The sequence below is a fragment of the Crotalus tigris genome, unplaced genomic scaffold (genome assembly GCF_016545835.1).
Source record: "Crotalus tigris isolate CLP2741 ecotype Arizona unplaced genomic scaffold, ASM1654583v1 scf7180000017828.1554129, whole genome shotgun sequence".
Lineage (NCBI taxonomy): Eukaryota > Metazoa > Chordata > Lepidosauria > Squamata > Viperidae > Crotalus > Crotalus tigris.
The window spans coordinates 1,286,243-1,299,556 of NW_024096658.1; the positions used below are offsets into that span (position 1 = coordinate 1,286,243).

The 13,314-nt window shown below is 42.4% G+C and overlaps 1 protein-coding gene across 3 annotated transcripts in view; it reads left to right on the forward strand.

Annotated features, from left to right (window-relative positions):
* The first annotated feature begins 1,130 nt into the window (after positions 1 to 1,130).
* Positions 1,131 to 13,314, forward strand: part of ME3 (malic enzyme 3) — a 129,547-nt gene continuing 117,363 nt past the window's right edge. For all 3 annotated transcript variants that reach the window (XM_039342963.1, XM_039342962.1, XM_039342964.1), the window contains exons 1-2: positions 1,131 to 1,271; positions 1,486 to 1,702. Coding sequence is in view for 1 of the 3 variants with exons in the window: in XM_039342962.1 (XP_039198896.1) it covers positions 1,520 to 1,702 (183 nt within the window). In the remaining 2 variants the exon portion in view is untranslated. The remainder of the gene's footprint in view (positions 1,272 to 1,485; positions 1,703 to 13,314) is intronic.

Here is a 13,314-nt window from a genome sequence, read left to right on the forward strand (position 1 = left end):
GCCCCGTGACTCACTCTACGAAATGCCATTTGGATTTTCCAGCAGGGTACTGAAACCTGTAAACCTCCTTTTGCTATCTTCATGTGGCCAGAGATGATAGATAGATAGATAGACAGACAGATAGACAGACAGACAGACAAGGTAGATAAGGCAGATAGACAGGCAAATAGATAGGCAGAGAAAGACAGAGGGTGGGACTGAGAGAGAGATAAGAAAGTAGGCAGGTAGCTAGACAGACAGAGATGATAAGACAGATAGCTGATAGACAGACAGATAGATAAATAAATAAATAGATAAGGCAGATAGGCCAGCAGACAGTCAGAAAGACAATCGTTCTACTTCTGGCCTGCTTCTAATAAATAAGCAACCATGCTTCTCATGCTATTCTGCCCTATGTCCAATAAATGAATGAATAACTAAATATGCTATTCATGCTACTTCTGGCCTACTTCGAATCAATCAAATCAATCACTCAATCAATCACTCAATCTGCTGCCTACTTCATTTCCCACTGGCACTTTGCGGCCCAGGTTAAACTGCCAGCATCCTCAACTTGCTTTTGCCTTTCCCACATCCCAACCTGTCCTGGAAAAAAAAACACCCTTGCCTCTCAATGCCGAGAACCGACTCTGCAACACACTCCCCCCCCCCACGGTCCTTACAGGACGAAGACCAACCAGTGATGCTCCAGATTAGATCAAGGACCCCCTTCCCTTCATCCTGCTCCCCCCCCCTCTCCCCAGGCCAAGACTGATGAGGAACAGGAGATGCTCTCCGTTGAAGCCAGACTCCTCCATCTCCTTCCAAATCAGGGACCGGCTGATCCTCACTGGTCCATGGGGGGGGGAAGGGGGTGCAGCGTTAGCAGCGCCCTTTGCAGAGGTTGCGACCTGGGTGGAAACTAGATCTCCCTCCCCCCCACGCCTCTTTTTCTTCTCCCTCCCTCCCCCCCCACCCAATTTTTCCAGGCTCGGGTTAACGTCCTCCCGGAGCGCCCAGGTAGATTCCCACCGTCCTTCTGGCCAAGATCGCCGCTTCCCAAAGAGTGACGCTGGGGTGAGGTGGAGGGGGGCGCCCGGCGAGGGACAGAAGGCGGGGATTGCGGGCGGCGGAGGGAGGAGGAGGAGGAGGCGCCCTCCGGCTGCCAGCGCCAGTCTTCGGGTTGCAAAGATCGGCGGCCGATCTGCTTCCTGGGGTTTCCTTTCGCTTTCCCAGGGTCGCCTGTCTTAAGCCTGCTGAGCTGGGCTGAGGAAAAGCGCTCAGGAACGGAAGTAAGATCCAGCTCTTCTCTTGCTTTGTCTGGGGCTTTTGTGGGGGGCGGCGGCTGGGGGGGTTTGCTTTGAAGATGACTCTCCCCCCTTCCTTTGAGCCTCGTGTCCCCTCCCCTCCTCGCGCTGGGAAAGACCCTCATCCCATCCCACCCCATCCGTTGGCTTGGCCTCCTGCTCTTACCTCTCCTGCCTTTCCTCCCCCCAAACCGCGCAGGTGCCGGATCTCCTCCAGGGTGGACCCATTCGTGATGCTGAAGTCCTTGAGAAGCAGGGGCGTTTTTGGCAGCCTCTTTCGACTGCTGGGGGTCCAGGTTGGCAGTTTTCCCCCCAGCAGGTCCTGCTCTTCGGGAGAGGGCCCTCCTTCCGCCACCAGAGCCACGGGGATGAAGAAGCGGGGCTACGATATCACCAGGAATCCCCATCTCAACAAGGTTGGACCAGACTGGGTGGTTATGATCTAAACGCCATTCAATGTCTATGGAGATTCTCAGTCATTCCAGGTCATGGTGGCCCCCGAGGTGCCTTTATTTTTCAGGAGATCAACGGACTTCCTTGTTTTTCTTTGAAGACGTTTCGCTTCTCATCCAAGAAGATTCTTCAGCTCTGGCTGGAAGCTTCCAAGAAGGCTCCCACGCTCATTTGCACTACTCAGGTGACCCTGACAACACAGATAAATAGAATAAGAATAGAATATTAACTTTACTGTCACTTTGTTGTTTTTTTTAATTTTAATTTTATTTTTAACCAACAAAACAAAACAAAACAACACACATGCACACACAATATATACTCCTCCCCCCCTTTTTTAACAGCAATTACATAACGGTGATCTTCTATTATTTACATTTCCCCCTTATTCTTCTTTAGAATATTTGTCCTTATTGCCCCGTTGTTTCTTATTTACATTTTTCTTCCTTCACATTCTACTTCTTATTAAGAATAATTCATATTATTATTATTACACATTATTATACACATATTTTCACTTTTGTACTTTACTGTCACTTTGAATGTACACGAATCGGCATACATTAAAATGAAATTTCATTGCGTACAGCTCTCAAAGGGTCACCACCACCGATATACACTACATAAATATGACAAAAATAAATAAATAAGTATAGAATTATGGAGAAATTTATATTATATGACAGAGGTGGCATATAAACTTCCAGGGGGCATCAAAGACTCTCTTAAAAAAAATGTAAATGACCAGCTGTCTGCAAGGAGTATAAATCCTTCTATTCCCCTATCATCCAGGCAGAGCTGAAGAAGCTTCTTGGATGAGAAGTGAAACCTCTTCAAAGAAAAACAAGACAGTCCAGTTGCCTCTTGAAAAGGCACTTTTGGGATGAGCTTCACTACTCCAGATGGCCTCTGGGTAGCAGCAAAAAGTTGGTGAAAAACTAACTTTTTTCTGCCCCTACAGTTCCTCTGGATTTCTGCAATCTAGAACAGAAAGATGGACAGTATCCTTACTTGGCTTTTTTTTATTTCTCTGTGTTTACAAAGTTCACAGCACAGTAACTTACAGAACCATGAAATTCACATAAAATTCTCCCATCATCCACATAGGCCGTTCTCCCTGAAGTCTGGATTTCCCAGAGATCCACAAATGGTGTGTTTGATGATCCAAGCAGATCTAAAGCCTGGGAGAGGGGTCCCAGATGTTACTGAATACTTATTCAGTTGTCATTGTTGTGCAAGACCTCACAATTGGTTGCTGCCCTCAGATTCAGTTTTGTCTTCTAAAATAAATCACCTCTTGAGTGTGGCTCCTATACTTCTCAACTAATTTTCAAGGGAATTAATCTTCCTTGGCATTTGTTTTCCACTTAGAAAGTCCATTAAGTCTTCCAGACCAAAGATCTTTCTATAGTTGATCCATGTTCTCATTATCCTTCATTGGACCTGAAGATGTACTATAAAATTTCCTACTGATTCATATGCCCTGGTAACTATTTAGAACAGTGGCCCCCAACCTTTTTAGGGCTCCAGGGACCAGTTCCATCGAGAGAGGCTTTTCCACGGACCGGAGGGGATATTGTTTCATGTGTTGCTTGCATCCCGCAAATGGGGGCTTCACCTGTTTGTGCGGATTGGTTTTTGGCATGCCGAGGACCGGTGCCGGTCCACGGACCCGGGGTTGGGGACCCCTGATTTAGAGAGCAGATGTCCCTGGTTGCTATTCTTCAGTTGTATAACAGTTATGGTTCATGCTGATTGGAGTTTAAGTTGGATACACGTAGAGGCACGAGCTTTGGAAAAGGCGCTATAGCTATCCATATTTGGTCAGGAAACATTTTGTAGTATTCCACATGAGGTCTTCTGCTGAACCACATCTGGAACACCACTAACAGCTTCTGGTTCAGAGGATTAACTTCTGGAAAACTGTGTAGTTCACCTATGGAACATCACATTGGAGTGATTTGGAGAGGAAAGGGAAAGATTCCTGAGTTTTCCTAAAAGTTCCCTTTCTGGAGCATTTGGGGGTTTTCCATATCCTTCTGTCCTAATAATACAAGGGAGCCTTGTTTATTTACTTGATAATTTATCATTTGGACTAAATGTTCTATAATCAAGTTGTCAAAGACTAATCACAATGGCTTTTAGAAAGTAAAATGCTGCCTTCTCTTAGATCAGGGGTGTCAAACTTGCAATGTCACATGACGTGTCATGACAAATCACGACTTTTTTTCCATTTCCGGCAATGGGGTGGGCACAGTTTCAGCATGATGCACCCGGCCCATAGGCCGGCCTGTCTTAGATCAAAAATGTGGCCTTCTAGCCTGGTCTTATTGACTTAGGTGGATCCCTACTTTAAATTTTTAGGATGGAATATTTTGAGCCCTACCAGATTTCCTTTGGCTATAAAACTAAATAAATAAACACCTGCGACCTTCAGCGTTCAGGCATCTATTTTACCTCTGGATTATAGCACCTACCTATTCATAGAACTGTACAAGGAATGGAAGCTCAAGAAAAAATTTCCAGCTGTGGTTGATTTATCCACAGCTGGAAAGGAGAATTTGGGCCTGATTTAACTCATTAACTCATTTCAAATTAGCCTGTTCTATGTTGAGCTTTGCATGTGAGCAGATCAGAAATCAGAAACATGGTACTCTGAGGTAACAGAATATTTATTGCCATACAGACTTCTGAAATCTTGCAAACTCATGAAATCTAATCAGACATCAGCATTATTGTTAGACATTCTCAAACTTTAGAGCCGTGGTCTTCTGAGATTGGTTGGTTTCATGAAATGAAATTGATGGGTGATGGTGATGGTTTGCTGCTTAATCTGGAAAATACTGGTGATCTTTGTCATGGTTTTCAACTAAAACCAAAACAGATCTGTATATGTGGCTCATTTTTATGATTCGAACCTATTGGATGGATTGTCACAACAATCTATTCTCGGCTAACATGGGATTGGATGGTTTGTGATTCAGTGTATTGTGTCTTTGCATGTAGTGTGAATCTGGATATCATTGTTTATGTGCAGTTGTAGACCAAAAAAAAAAACCCCATCTATGTTACAATGCAAAACACCCGGTAAAAAAAAAAAATCCTATCCAGAGATGACTCAGTATATCTAGATATTTTGTGGTTGGCAAGAAGCACAAAGAGCTTGATGACACATAATCGATCAGTTCAAATCTAGTGGCTTTTCCACACCCATTGAAAAGGCAGAAAAATTGGCCACTCTTCTTTGCAATTTGCAGTTCTAGGCATTTTATAGGGAATGTACAATTGTCCGTTGGGACCAGTCCAAATACTTTACAATTAATAGGGAGGTCAGATGGCTGCCTTGTTATCTCATGATAAAATATATTTGTTAGCACATAGCTTGTTACATAAATATGGGAGCCTTATTCATACACAAGATTTATATGAATCCAAGATGTGCATGAATGCACATACGAATCTGGTCCAGTGGTGTGATTCAAATATGTGAACAACCAGTTCTTTGTGTGGATGCCGCTTCCGGAAGTCCATTCTGGGCCTGGGCAACAAAAAATTAGCTACCGGTTCTGCCGAACTGGTGCAAACTGGCTGAATCCCCCCACTGATCTGGTCCAAACGTTCCTTCCTGAATTTAGACTAGTTCACACAAAACCCCGATCACCTGATGAAAGAATTCCTGGACTGAACCATTTAAAACTTGGTGGGGGAACTCCCTTGAATAAAGATTCCTTTTGAGAATAATTTCCCTGGACATGTAGAATTAGAATAGGAATGAAGAGAAAAGTTTGCCCAAATCTATTGCCCCAGAGTTCATTTTTTTTGAACTGACAAAGGATTGCCTTTCCTAAGGATGATGTGTTTTTGCAAGTCATCAGTCACAGCATAACAGAGTTGGAAGGGACCTTGGAGGTCTTCTAGCCCAACCCCCCTGCTCAAGCAGGAGACCCTATATCATTTAGAGTCCCAGGGGTAGGCAACCTTGGCTCTTTTATGACTCATGGACTTCAATTCCCAGAATTCCTGAGCCAGCATGGCTTAGCTTGGAAACTCTCCCTTTCCCCTCAGCATGGCTGGCTCAGGAATTCTGGGAGTTGAAGTCCACAAGTCATAAAAGAGCCAAGGTTGCCTACCCCTGATTTAATTTTAGACAAATGACTGTTCAGCCTCTTCAATCAGTTGTGGAGCACTTACAACTTCTGGAGGCAAGCCTTTCTACTGAATAATTGTTTTCTCTGACAGGAAATTTTTCCTTAGTTCTAGGTTGCTTCTCTCCTTGATTAGCTTCCCAACCCGTTACTTCTTGTCTTGTTCTTATGTGCTTTGAGGAATAGCTTGTTCCCATCTTCTCTGTGACAGCCCCTCAAATATTGGAAGACTGCTATCATATCACCTCTTTTCTTTGTTAGACCTGACATACCCAGTTCCTGCAACCGTCTGCTGGAATTAGGTATGTCTAGTTTAATGAAGAGAAGGATGAGGGGGGACACGATAGCCATGTTCCAATTCTCAGGGGCTTCCACAAAGAAGAGGGAGTCAAGCTATTTTCCAAGGCACCTGAAGGCAGGACAAGAAGCAATGGATGGAAGCTAATCAAGGAGAGAAGCAACCTAGAACTAAGGAGAAACTTCCTGACAGTGAGAACAATTAACCAGTGGAACAACCTGCCTCCAGAAGCTGTGAATCCTCCAAAACTGGAAGTTTTTAAAAAGAGACTGGACAGCCATTTGTCCAAAATGGTATAGGGTTACCTGCCTGAGCAGGGGGTTGGACCAGATGACCTCCAAGGTCCCTTCCAACTTTTTAAAATTATTGTTATTGTTATTATAATATAGTTTAGCCTTCAGCCCCCTAATCATCATTGTTACGCTTCTCTGCACTCTTTCTAGTCTTAACAGGGAAGAGTAACAACGATGATTAGGGGACTGGAAGATAAAACATAGGATCTCTCACTTGCAGACTGAACTACTACCTGCCATCAACAGTGTCATATTTGCCAGTCAAACATCCTTTGTCATTCTTGTGTGAATACAAGTTCACATTTGTATTTAAGTATCAGGGAATCGGGCATTGCCTGCAAACAAGATTGTTGGCTGTCACTGGATTCAGCAGTTTAGCTGCTGAAGATGTTGCATACAAGTAGTCCTCAACATACAACTGGTTTTTGCAATTGTTCAAAGTTACGACGGACCCCGAAAAAGGGACTTAGGTCCCCCTGTGGTTATGTGACAGGATTTTGGGCACCCAGCAACTGGCCTGCATTTATGGCCGTTTGAAGTGCCCTCCGTTCACATGACCTCAATTTATGAAGCATTTTTCTAGCAAAGCAGCCCCAAAGTGATCATTGGGTTCGTTTAATGACCGTGGCATTCGCTTTACAAACAGCGTGTTCATTTTATGACAGTTGCAAAAAAGGTTGTACAATCTTTTGCACATGGCGACCCGCTTTACAACCATCACCACCCAGAACCAAAACTTCAGGCTCAATTGTGGTCATAAGTCGAGGACTACCTGTATTGATTTATTTCATTTATTTTTTGTACGCTTGTGGTGATTATTTAGTTATGTACCTTGGTTCTGTAGGAAGAATAGTATGTGTAAAATACTATATGTACTTTGGAGTGAAACTTCCCCTTATCTTTTGGAGAAATGCCACTGCAAACAACGTGGATTGATAATTCATTAGTCATCCGTTTTATTTTATTTTTTGCAAGAAGAGGGAAAGATATTTCTGACTTGTCAACACTTTTGAATAACTTTTTTTTTTTTTTGCAATGCAGCAAGCATGCAATGCAGAACTAAAACTTGGGCTGGCTTTATCTTTGCAAATCTTCTGGGCCGTCTGGGGTGGGTATGATTTTGCAAAAAACAATTTCATGTAAATCCATCAACTGAGCACATTTTAAAAAAGGAGCAAATGGTTTTGTCAGGCTTTTCCTTACACATACTGTACAGTTCATTTGTCAGCATCTGAAATTCAAGTTATGCTAAAAATTACTCGTGAAGACTTAAACGTATGCAAAGTGGGGAATACAGGTGGTCCTTGACTTACAACAGTTCATTCAGTGACCGTTCAAAGTTACAGTGGCACTGAAAAAAGTGACACATGACTGTTTTTCACACATACGACCATTGCAGCATCATTCCCAGGGTCACGTGATCAAAATTCAGATGTGCTTGTCCACTGACTCACATTTATGACGGTTGCAGTGTCCCGGGCTCATATGATCAACTTTTATGACCTTCTGACAAGCAAAGTCAATGGGGAAATCAGATTCACTTAACAACCGGGTTACTCACGTAACAACAGCAGTGATTCACTTAACAACTGTGGCAAGAAAGGTCATAAAATGGGTCAAAATTCATTTAACAAATGTTTCCCTTCGCAACAGAAAGGTTGGGCTAGGATGTGGTCGCAAAGCAAGGACTATCTGTAAATTATCCATCACAGTAAAGTTTGGCTTAATGACAATATGAAAAAAAAGAACATGATTGGTTTGGGACTTTTGTTGACTTTTGTTAACAGAGCTAGGGAGAAAATCTGGGACTGGCATACCTGATACCCATATCAATGTTTATGTACACATTTTATAGACTGTGCAGGCAACGCTCTGGCTAAGATTACTCTATGTCTTTGTATGAATAAGAGAGAGAAAGAGACATGTGCAAATGGGCGCCATTCTGGATCATCTCTTCTCCCCCACAATTTTATTAATCTGGAATTGATTATAAATCATACTAGCTGGTTGGAAACCTGGACGTTTACCCATTCACTGCACTTTCGCCTTGCATATTGGATATTTTTCTATCATATATAGTGGGGCAAAAAAGTATTTAGTCAGCCACCAATTGTGCAAGTTCTCCCACTTAAAAAGATGAGAGAGGCCTGTAATTGTCATCATAGGTAGACCTCAACTACGAGAGACAAAAGGAGAAAACAAATCCAGACAATCACATTGTCTGATTTGGAAAGAATTTATTTGCAAATTATGGTGGAAAATAAGTATGTGGTCAATATCAAAAGTTCATCTCAATACTTTGTTATATAACCTTTGTTGGCAATGACAGAGGTCAAGCGTTTTCTGTAAGTCTTCACAAGGTCTTGAAAGTCTGTATGCTTCAAAGGTCTTGAAAGTCTGAAGTTATCAGCGGCAATAATTGCTGGAATTTTCCATTTTTATTGGATTGATTCTTAATCCGCTCTACAGTGTGAGGCTAGCTTATTTACAAGAAACTATATAGATGTTAACTTTGGAACTGGTACATTCTGCGTGGCTGTATTCAGTCAGATATCTCAGTATCTGGGACCCGTAATCACCTCTGTGATGCTGTGTGTGTGTATATACATGTGCAGGTAGTGCCCAGCCTATGTATGCAATGAAGACAGTTGTTAAGTCCATTTTGCCCCACTTTACGACCTTTCTTGCCACAGTTATTAAGTGAACCATGCAGTTGTTAAGTTAGTAACACGGTTGTTAAGTGGATCTGGCTTTCCCATTGACTTTGCTTGACAGAAGGTCACAAAAGGGGATCACCTGACCCCAGGAACATTTCAACCACCATAAGTACATGCCAGCTGCCAAGCATCTGAATTTTGATCATGTGACCGTGGGATGCTGCAGTGATTGTAAGTGTGAAAAACGGTCATAAGTTACTTTTTCAGGGCCCTTGTAACTTCAAAACGGTCCCTAAATGAATGGTTGTAAGTCAAGGACTACTTGTATTATTATTGTTGTTGTTGCTGTTGTTGTTATTAATAGTAATCACAATCACAATAATCACAATCACAATCAATCATAATCATAATCATATTGTCTATTCTTCCAATGAATATCACAATTTTTAGACCAGCTGTTTTCTAATGATTTGGCTTCTAGTCAAGAAAATCAATTACTATTGTTATTATACTTGGCTTCCTCCACCCCATCCCACCTCCTCTTTCAACTTCACTTTAATTCCAGTATTTTGGTTTTTTTTTATTTGTATGGGTTTTTTTTGTTTTACTTTGGCTAGTAAAAATCTGGAATGTGTGCAGCACCCATTTTTCTTTTCAATACAAGTAATGTTTGGTGTGTTGTGTTTCAGGTGTCCGTCTGGATTTTAAAATCCCCTAAGATTTTAAGGCTGGAGTTCTATTTTCCTTCTCTAGATAACAATGGCTTCTTTGTTCACATTCCTTCATTTGATTTTTTAAAATTTTTCCTGCCAAGGGAACGTGTAATAAATTATGTATCATATTTGTAAAGTACGAAGACCAGTCGTAAGTAATTATTTTTTAGTGCCATTGTAACTTCGAGCAATTGCTAAATGAATGGTTTTAAGTTAAGTACACCACACTGGCTCCTATAGATGTATCCTCGCTGATCATGATGATTGTTTTCCGTTGATTGTAAAGTAACAGAAGATGACATGTTGGTTTGTTGCTGCTTTAATCAACTTGGGAAGATTTGCAAAAGCATGTAGAACTTTGGTTTTTATTTTATTTATTTACGTGATCATTTAAATCCAACCACACCTTTCTTACCTCCTGTGGAATAAAGACCCGGCATTCAACCCTCAAAGGGCTGGCCATATCTGGAGGTGTGGCATTGTAGATATTTGATTGATATGATTGTTGATAACCAGCCTTTTAATTAGACATAGAAATAAACCAGGATCTTAAGCAGAAACCACAGTGCAGATACAACACTGCTAAACCTGCTATCTCTATTTGCAATGAGGCCCCTGCATTCTGACCATTCAAGCTTCCCAGTTGTCTTCAAAGACAGTGTTATGTAGAGTTTTCAAGGAAATGAAAGCCAAGAACTTTGCTCTTTGGATATTGTGTCTTATCAAGGATACTTTAGTTCTGTACTTTCTTTCCGTGTAGTGAATAAAATGCTGAACTGGGATGACAGACATCCAAGTTCAAAGCTAACTTCAGTCATGGAAAATCACTGGGTGACTTTCAACTGATCAATAAGTTAGTCCAGCTTGACAGTTACATAGATAAAATAAAGAGAAACCAGATGAAGATGAAATGTAATTCCTCTATATTTGTCTTTCTTGCAGTTCCCATAAGAAACATAATGATAACTTAGTTCAGTGATGGCAAACTTTTTAGAGACTGAGTGCCCAAACTGCAACCCAAAACCCACTTATACATCGTCGAGTGCCGGGTGGGTGTGGCCCATTGGGTGGGTGTGGCCCATTGGGTGGGTGGGCCCATTGGGTGGGTGTGGCCCATTGGGTGGGCGTGGCTGCAGTGGTAATGGCAGACTGGATGGGACTAAAAAATTCAATCAAACAATTCCAATTTTCAAGATGTTTTTTTTTTCCTGCGAGAAGTTGAAATTGACTGATTGAACCTTTTTTTTTTTTTTGCACACAGCGGCGGAGGCCTAAAGCGAAAAGGTTTTATAAAACCCAGCTGAAGGCCTAGGACTGGGACGACGGCGCGCATGCCCACAGAGAGGGCTCTGAGTGCCGCCTCTGGCACCTGTGCCATAGGTTCGCCACCACTGTCCTATACCATTTCTTGACAAATGGTTGTCCAATCTCTTCTTTAAACCTCCAGTGTTGGAGCATCCACAACTTCTGGAGGCAGGTTGTTCCACTGATTAATTGTTCTCACTGTCAGGAAATTTCTCCTTAGTTCTGGGTTCCTTCTCTCCTTGGTTAGTTTCCATCCGTTGCTTCTTGTCCTGCCTTCAGGCGCTTTGGGGTATAGGGTGACCCCCTCTTCTTTGTGGCAACTCCTGAGATATGGAACACTGCTGTCATGTCCTCCCTTGTCCTTCTTTTCATTAAACTAGACATACTCAATTCCAGCAACTCCATTTTTTGTATGTTTTAGCCTCTGTATTAATATTCTTGGTTTTGGTTTCCTAGTCTGAACTACCATGGATGATGCACACCTACACACTGCAAAACCTGGTAGTTGATTCATTTTTTTCTACCGCACCTCCAGGCAACCCTTAACCATATGGCTGAAGAGTAGACAATGAAATACACAACACTGTTTAGATAAGGAATGCCTCTGAAGCGGAAGCCATAGGTTTTCTAAAACTGCTTTCAAATCCCTTTATTCATGGTAGCATAAAACTGCTTTCAAATCCCTTTATTCATGGTAGCACAATCATCCAACACAGACTAAAATCACACATAATCTCTAAAAGAAAACAGCATGGATTTTCCTGGCAGGCAAAACACGCTGTGTACTTTAGCACTGATTATATGCTTGTTATTTCTTCCAATAACCAGTACTTTAGAAATATGAAGTGCATTTATGAGTTAGTATACTGCAGTGCTCATCTGTAATTCCCCTAAGTGAATTTACAAAAACAAAAAAAAACAAAAAACAAAAAGGAAATGCAAACAATGAAAACATAAAACATCGTACAGAATTAAAGACAGCCTATTAAATATTTACTTTTGCAGTTTGGAAGGAAAAAAAGGTTGTATTGTGGAACAATGGATTTCAAATTGCCATATGTCTAATTGGTTTCACCTCCACTTCTATTATTACATGCTAGATAAGCACCTAAAATTGCTTGTTTGATTCTATACATAATTACTCGAGCTAAAGCTAAGTTTTTTACACTCAGGTAAGTGGGGAATTGGAATTAAGCCCAACTTAATTCAATAAAAAGGTGTGTTTTAATACATTTCTCACTCACAATAATCTAGGATAAAGCGGAAGTCCTGGGTTATAATTATGCGCAGTTTATAAATGGAATGCAGCCTTACTGGAAGATGGTTAGCTGTCTAATGAAATTACAGTTTGCTCAGGGCAAACGAGCGCCAAGCGAAACAGAAAAGGAAGACATTTATAAATGCCTGTTAAATATAAAAGCCAGGTTAGAACTTCCATATAAAAATGCAATATATCTCTGATACAAAAAGGTAAAGGTTTTCCCTGACTCTAGGGCAGTGATGGCGAACCTTTTAGAGACCGAGTGCCCAAACCGCAACCGAAAACCCACTTATTTATTGCAAAGGGCCAGGGCCGCATTAGCATTGTGGTTCCCTCAGGGAGGGCAGGGTGTGTGGTCCACTGGATGGGCGTGGCCAGGGTGGTCACAGCAGACTGGGTGGGTGAGGCCAGGTAGGCGTGGCCACCTCGATGCTCTAACACCTCTACTCGAGCTTGCTAGCCAACCGTTTTGCCTGGGCGGGGCTGCTGCTCTGGGCGGCGGCCTAATGGACCTGAGCAAGGTGCTAGTGGCAGTGCGCATGTCCACAGAGAGGGCTCTGAGTGCCGCCTCTGGCACGTGTGATATAGTTTGCCACCACTGGTATAGGATTTCCTGCCTGAGCAGGGAGTTGGACTAGAACAGGGGCCCCCTGCCTTTTGGGCGCCAGTGACTGGTTCCATGGAGAGAGGTGTTTTGGTGGACCGGAGGGTGCGTGGTTTTGTGTGCTGCCTGCATCCCATGGATGGGGCTTTGTTTGTTTGTGCGGATCGGTTGCTGGCATGCCACGGCCCAGTACTGGTCCACAGACCCGGGGTTGGGGACATCTGGGGTAGAAGACCTCCAAGGTCCCATCCAACTCTGCTACTCTGTTATTCTGATATTCTAACTTACAACAGTTCATT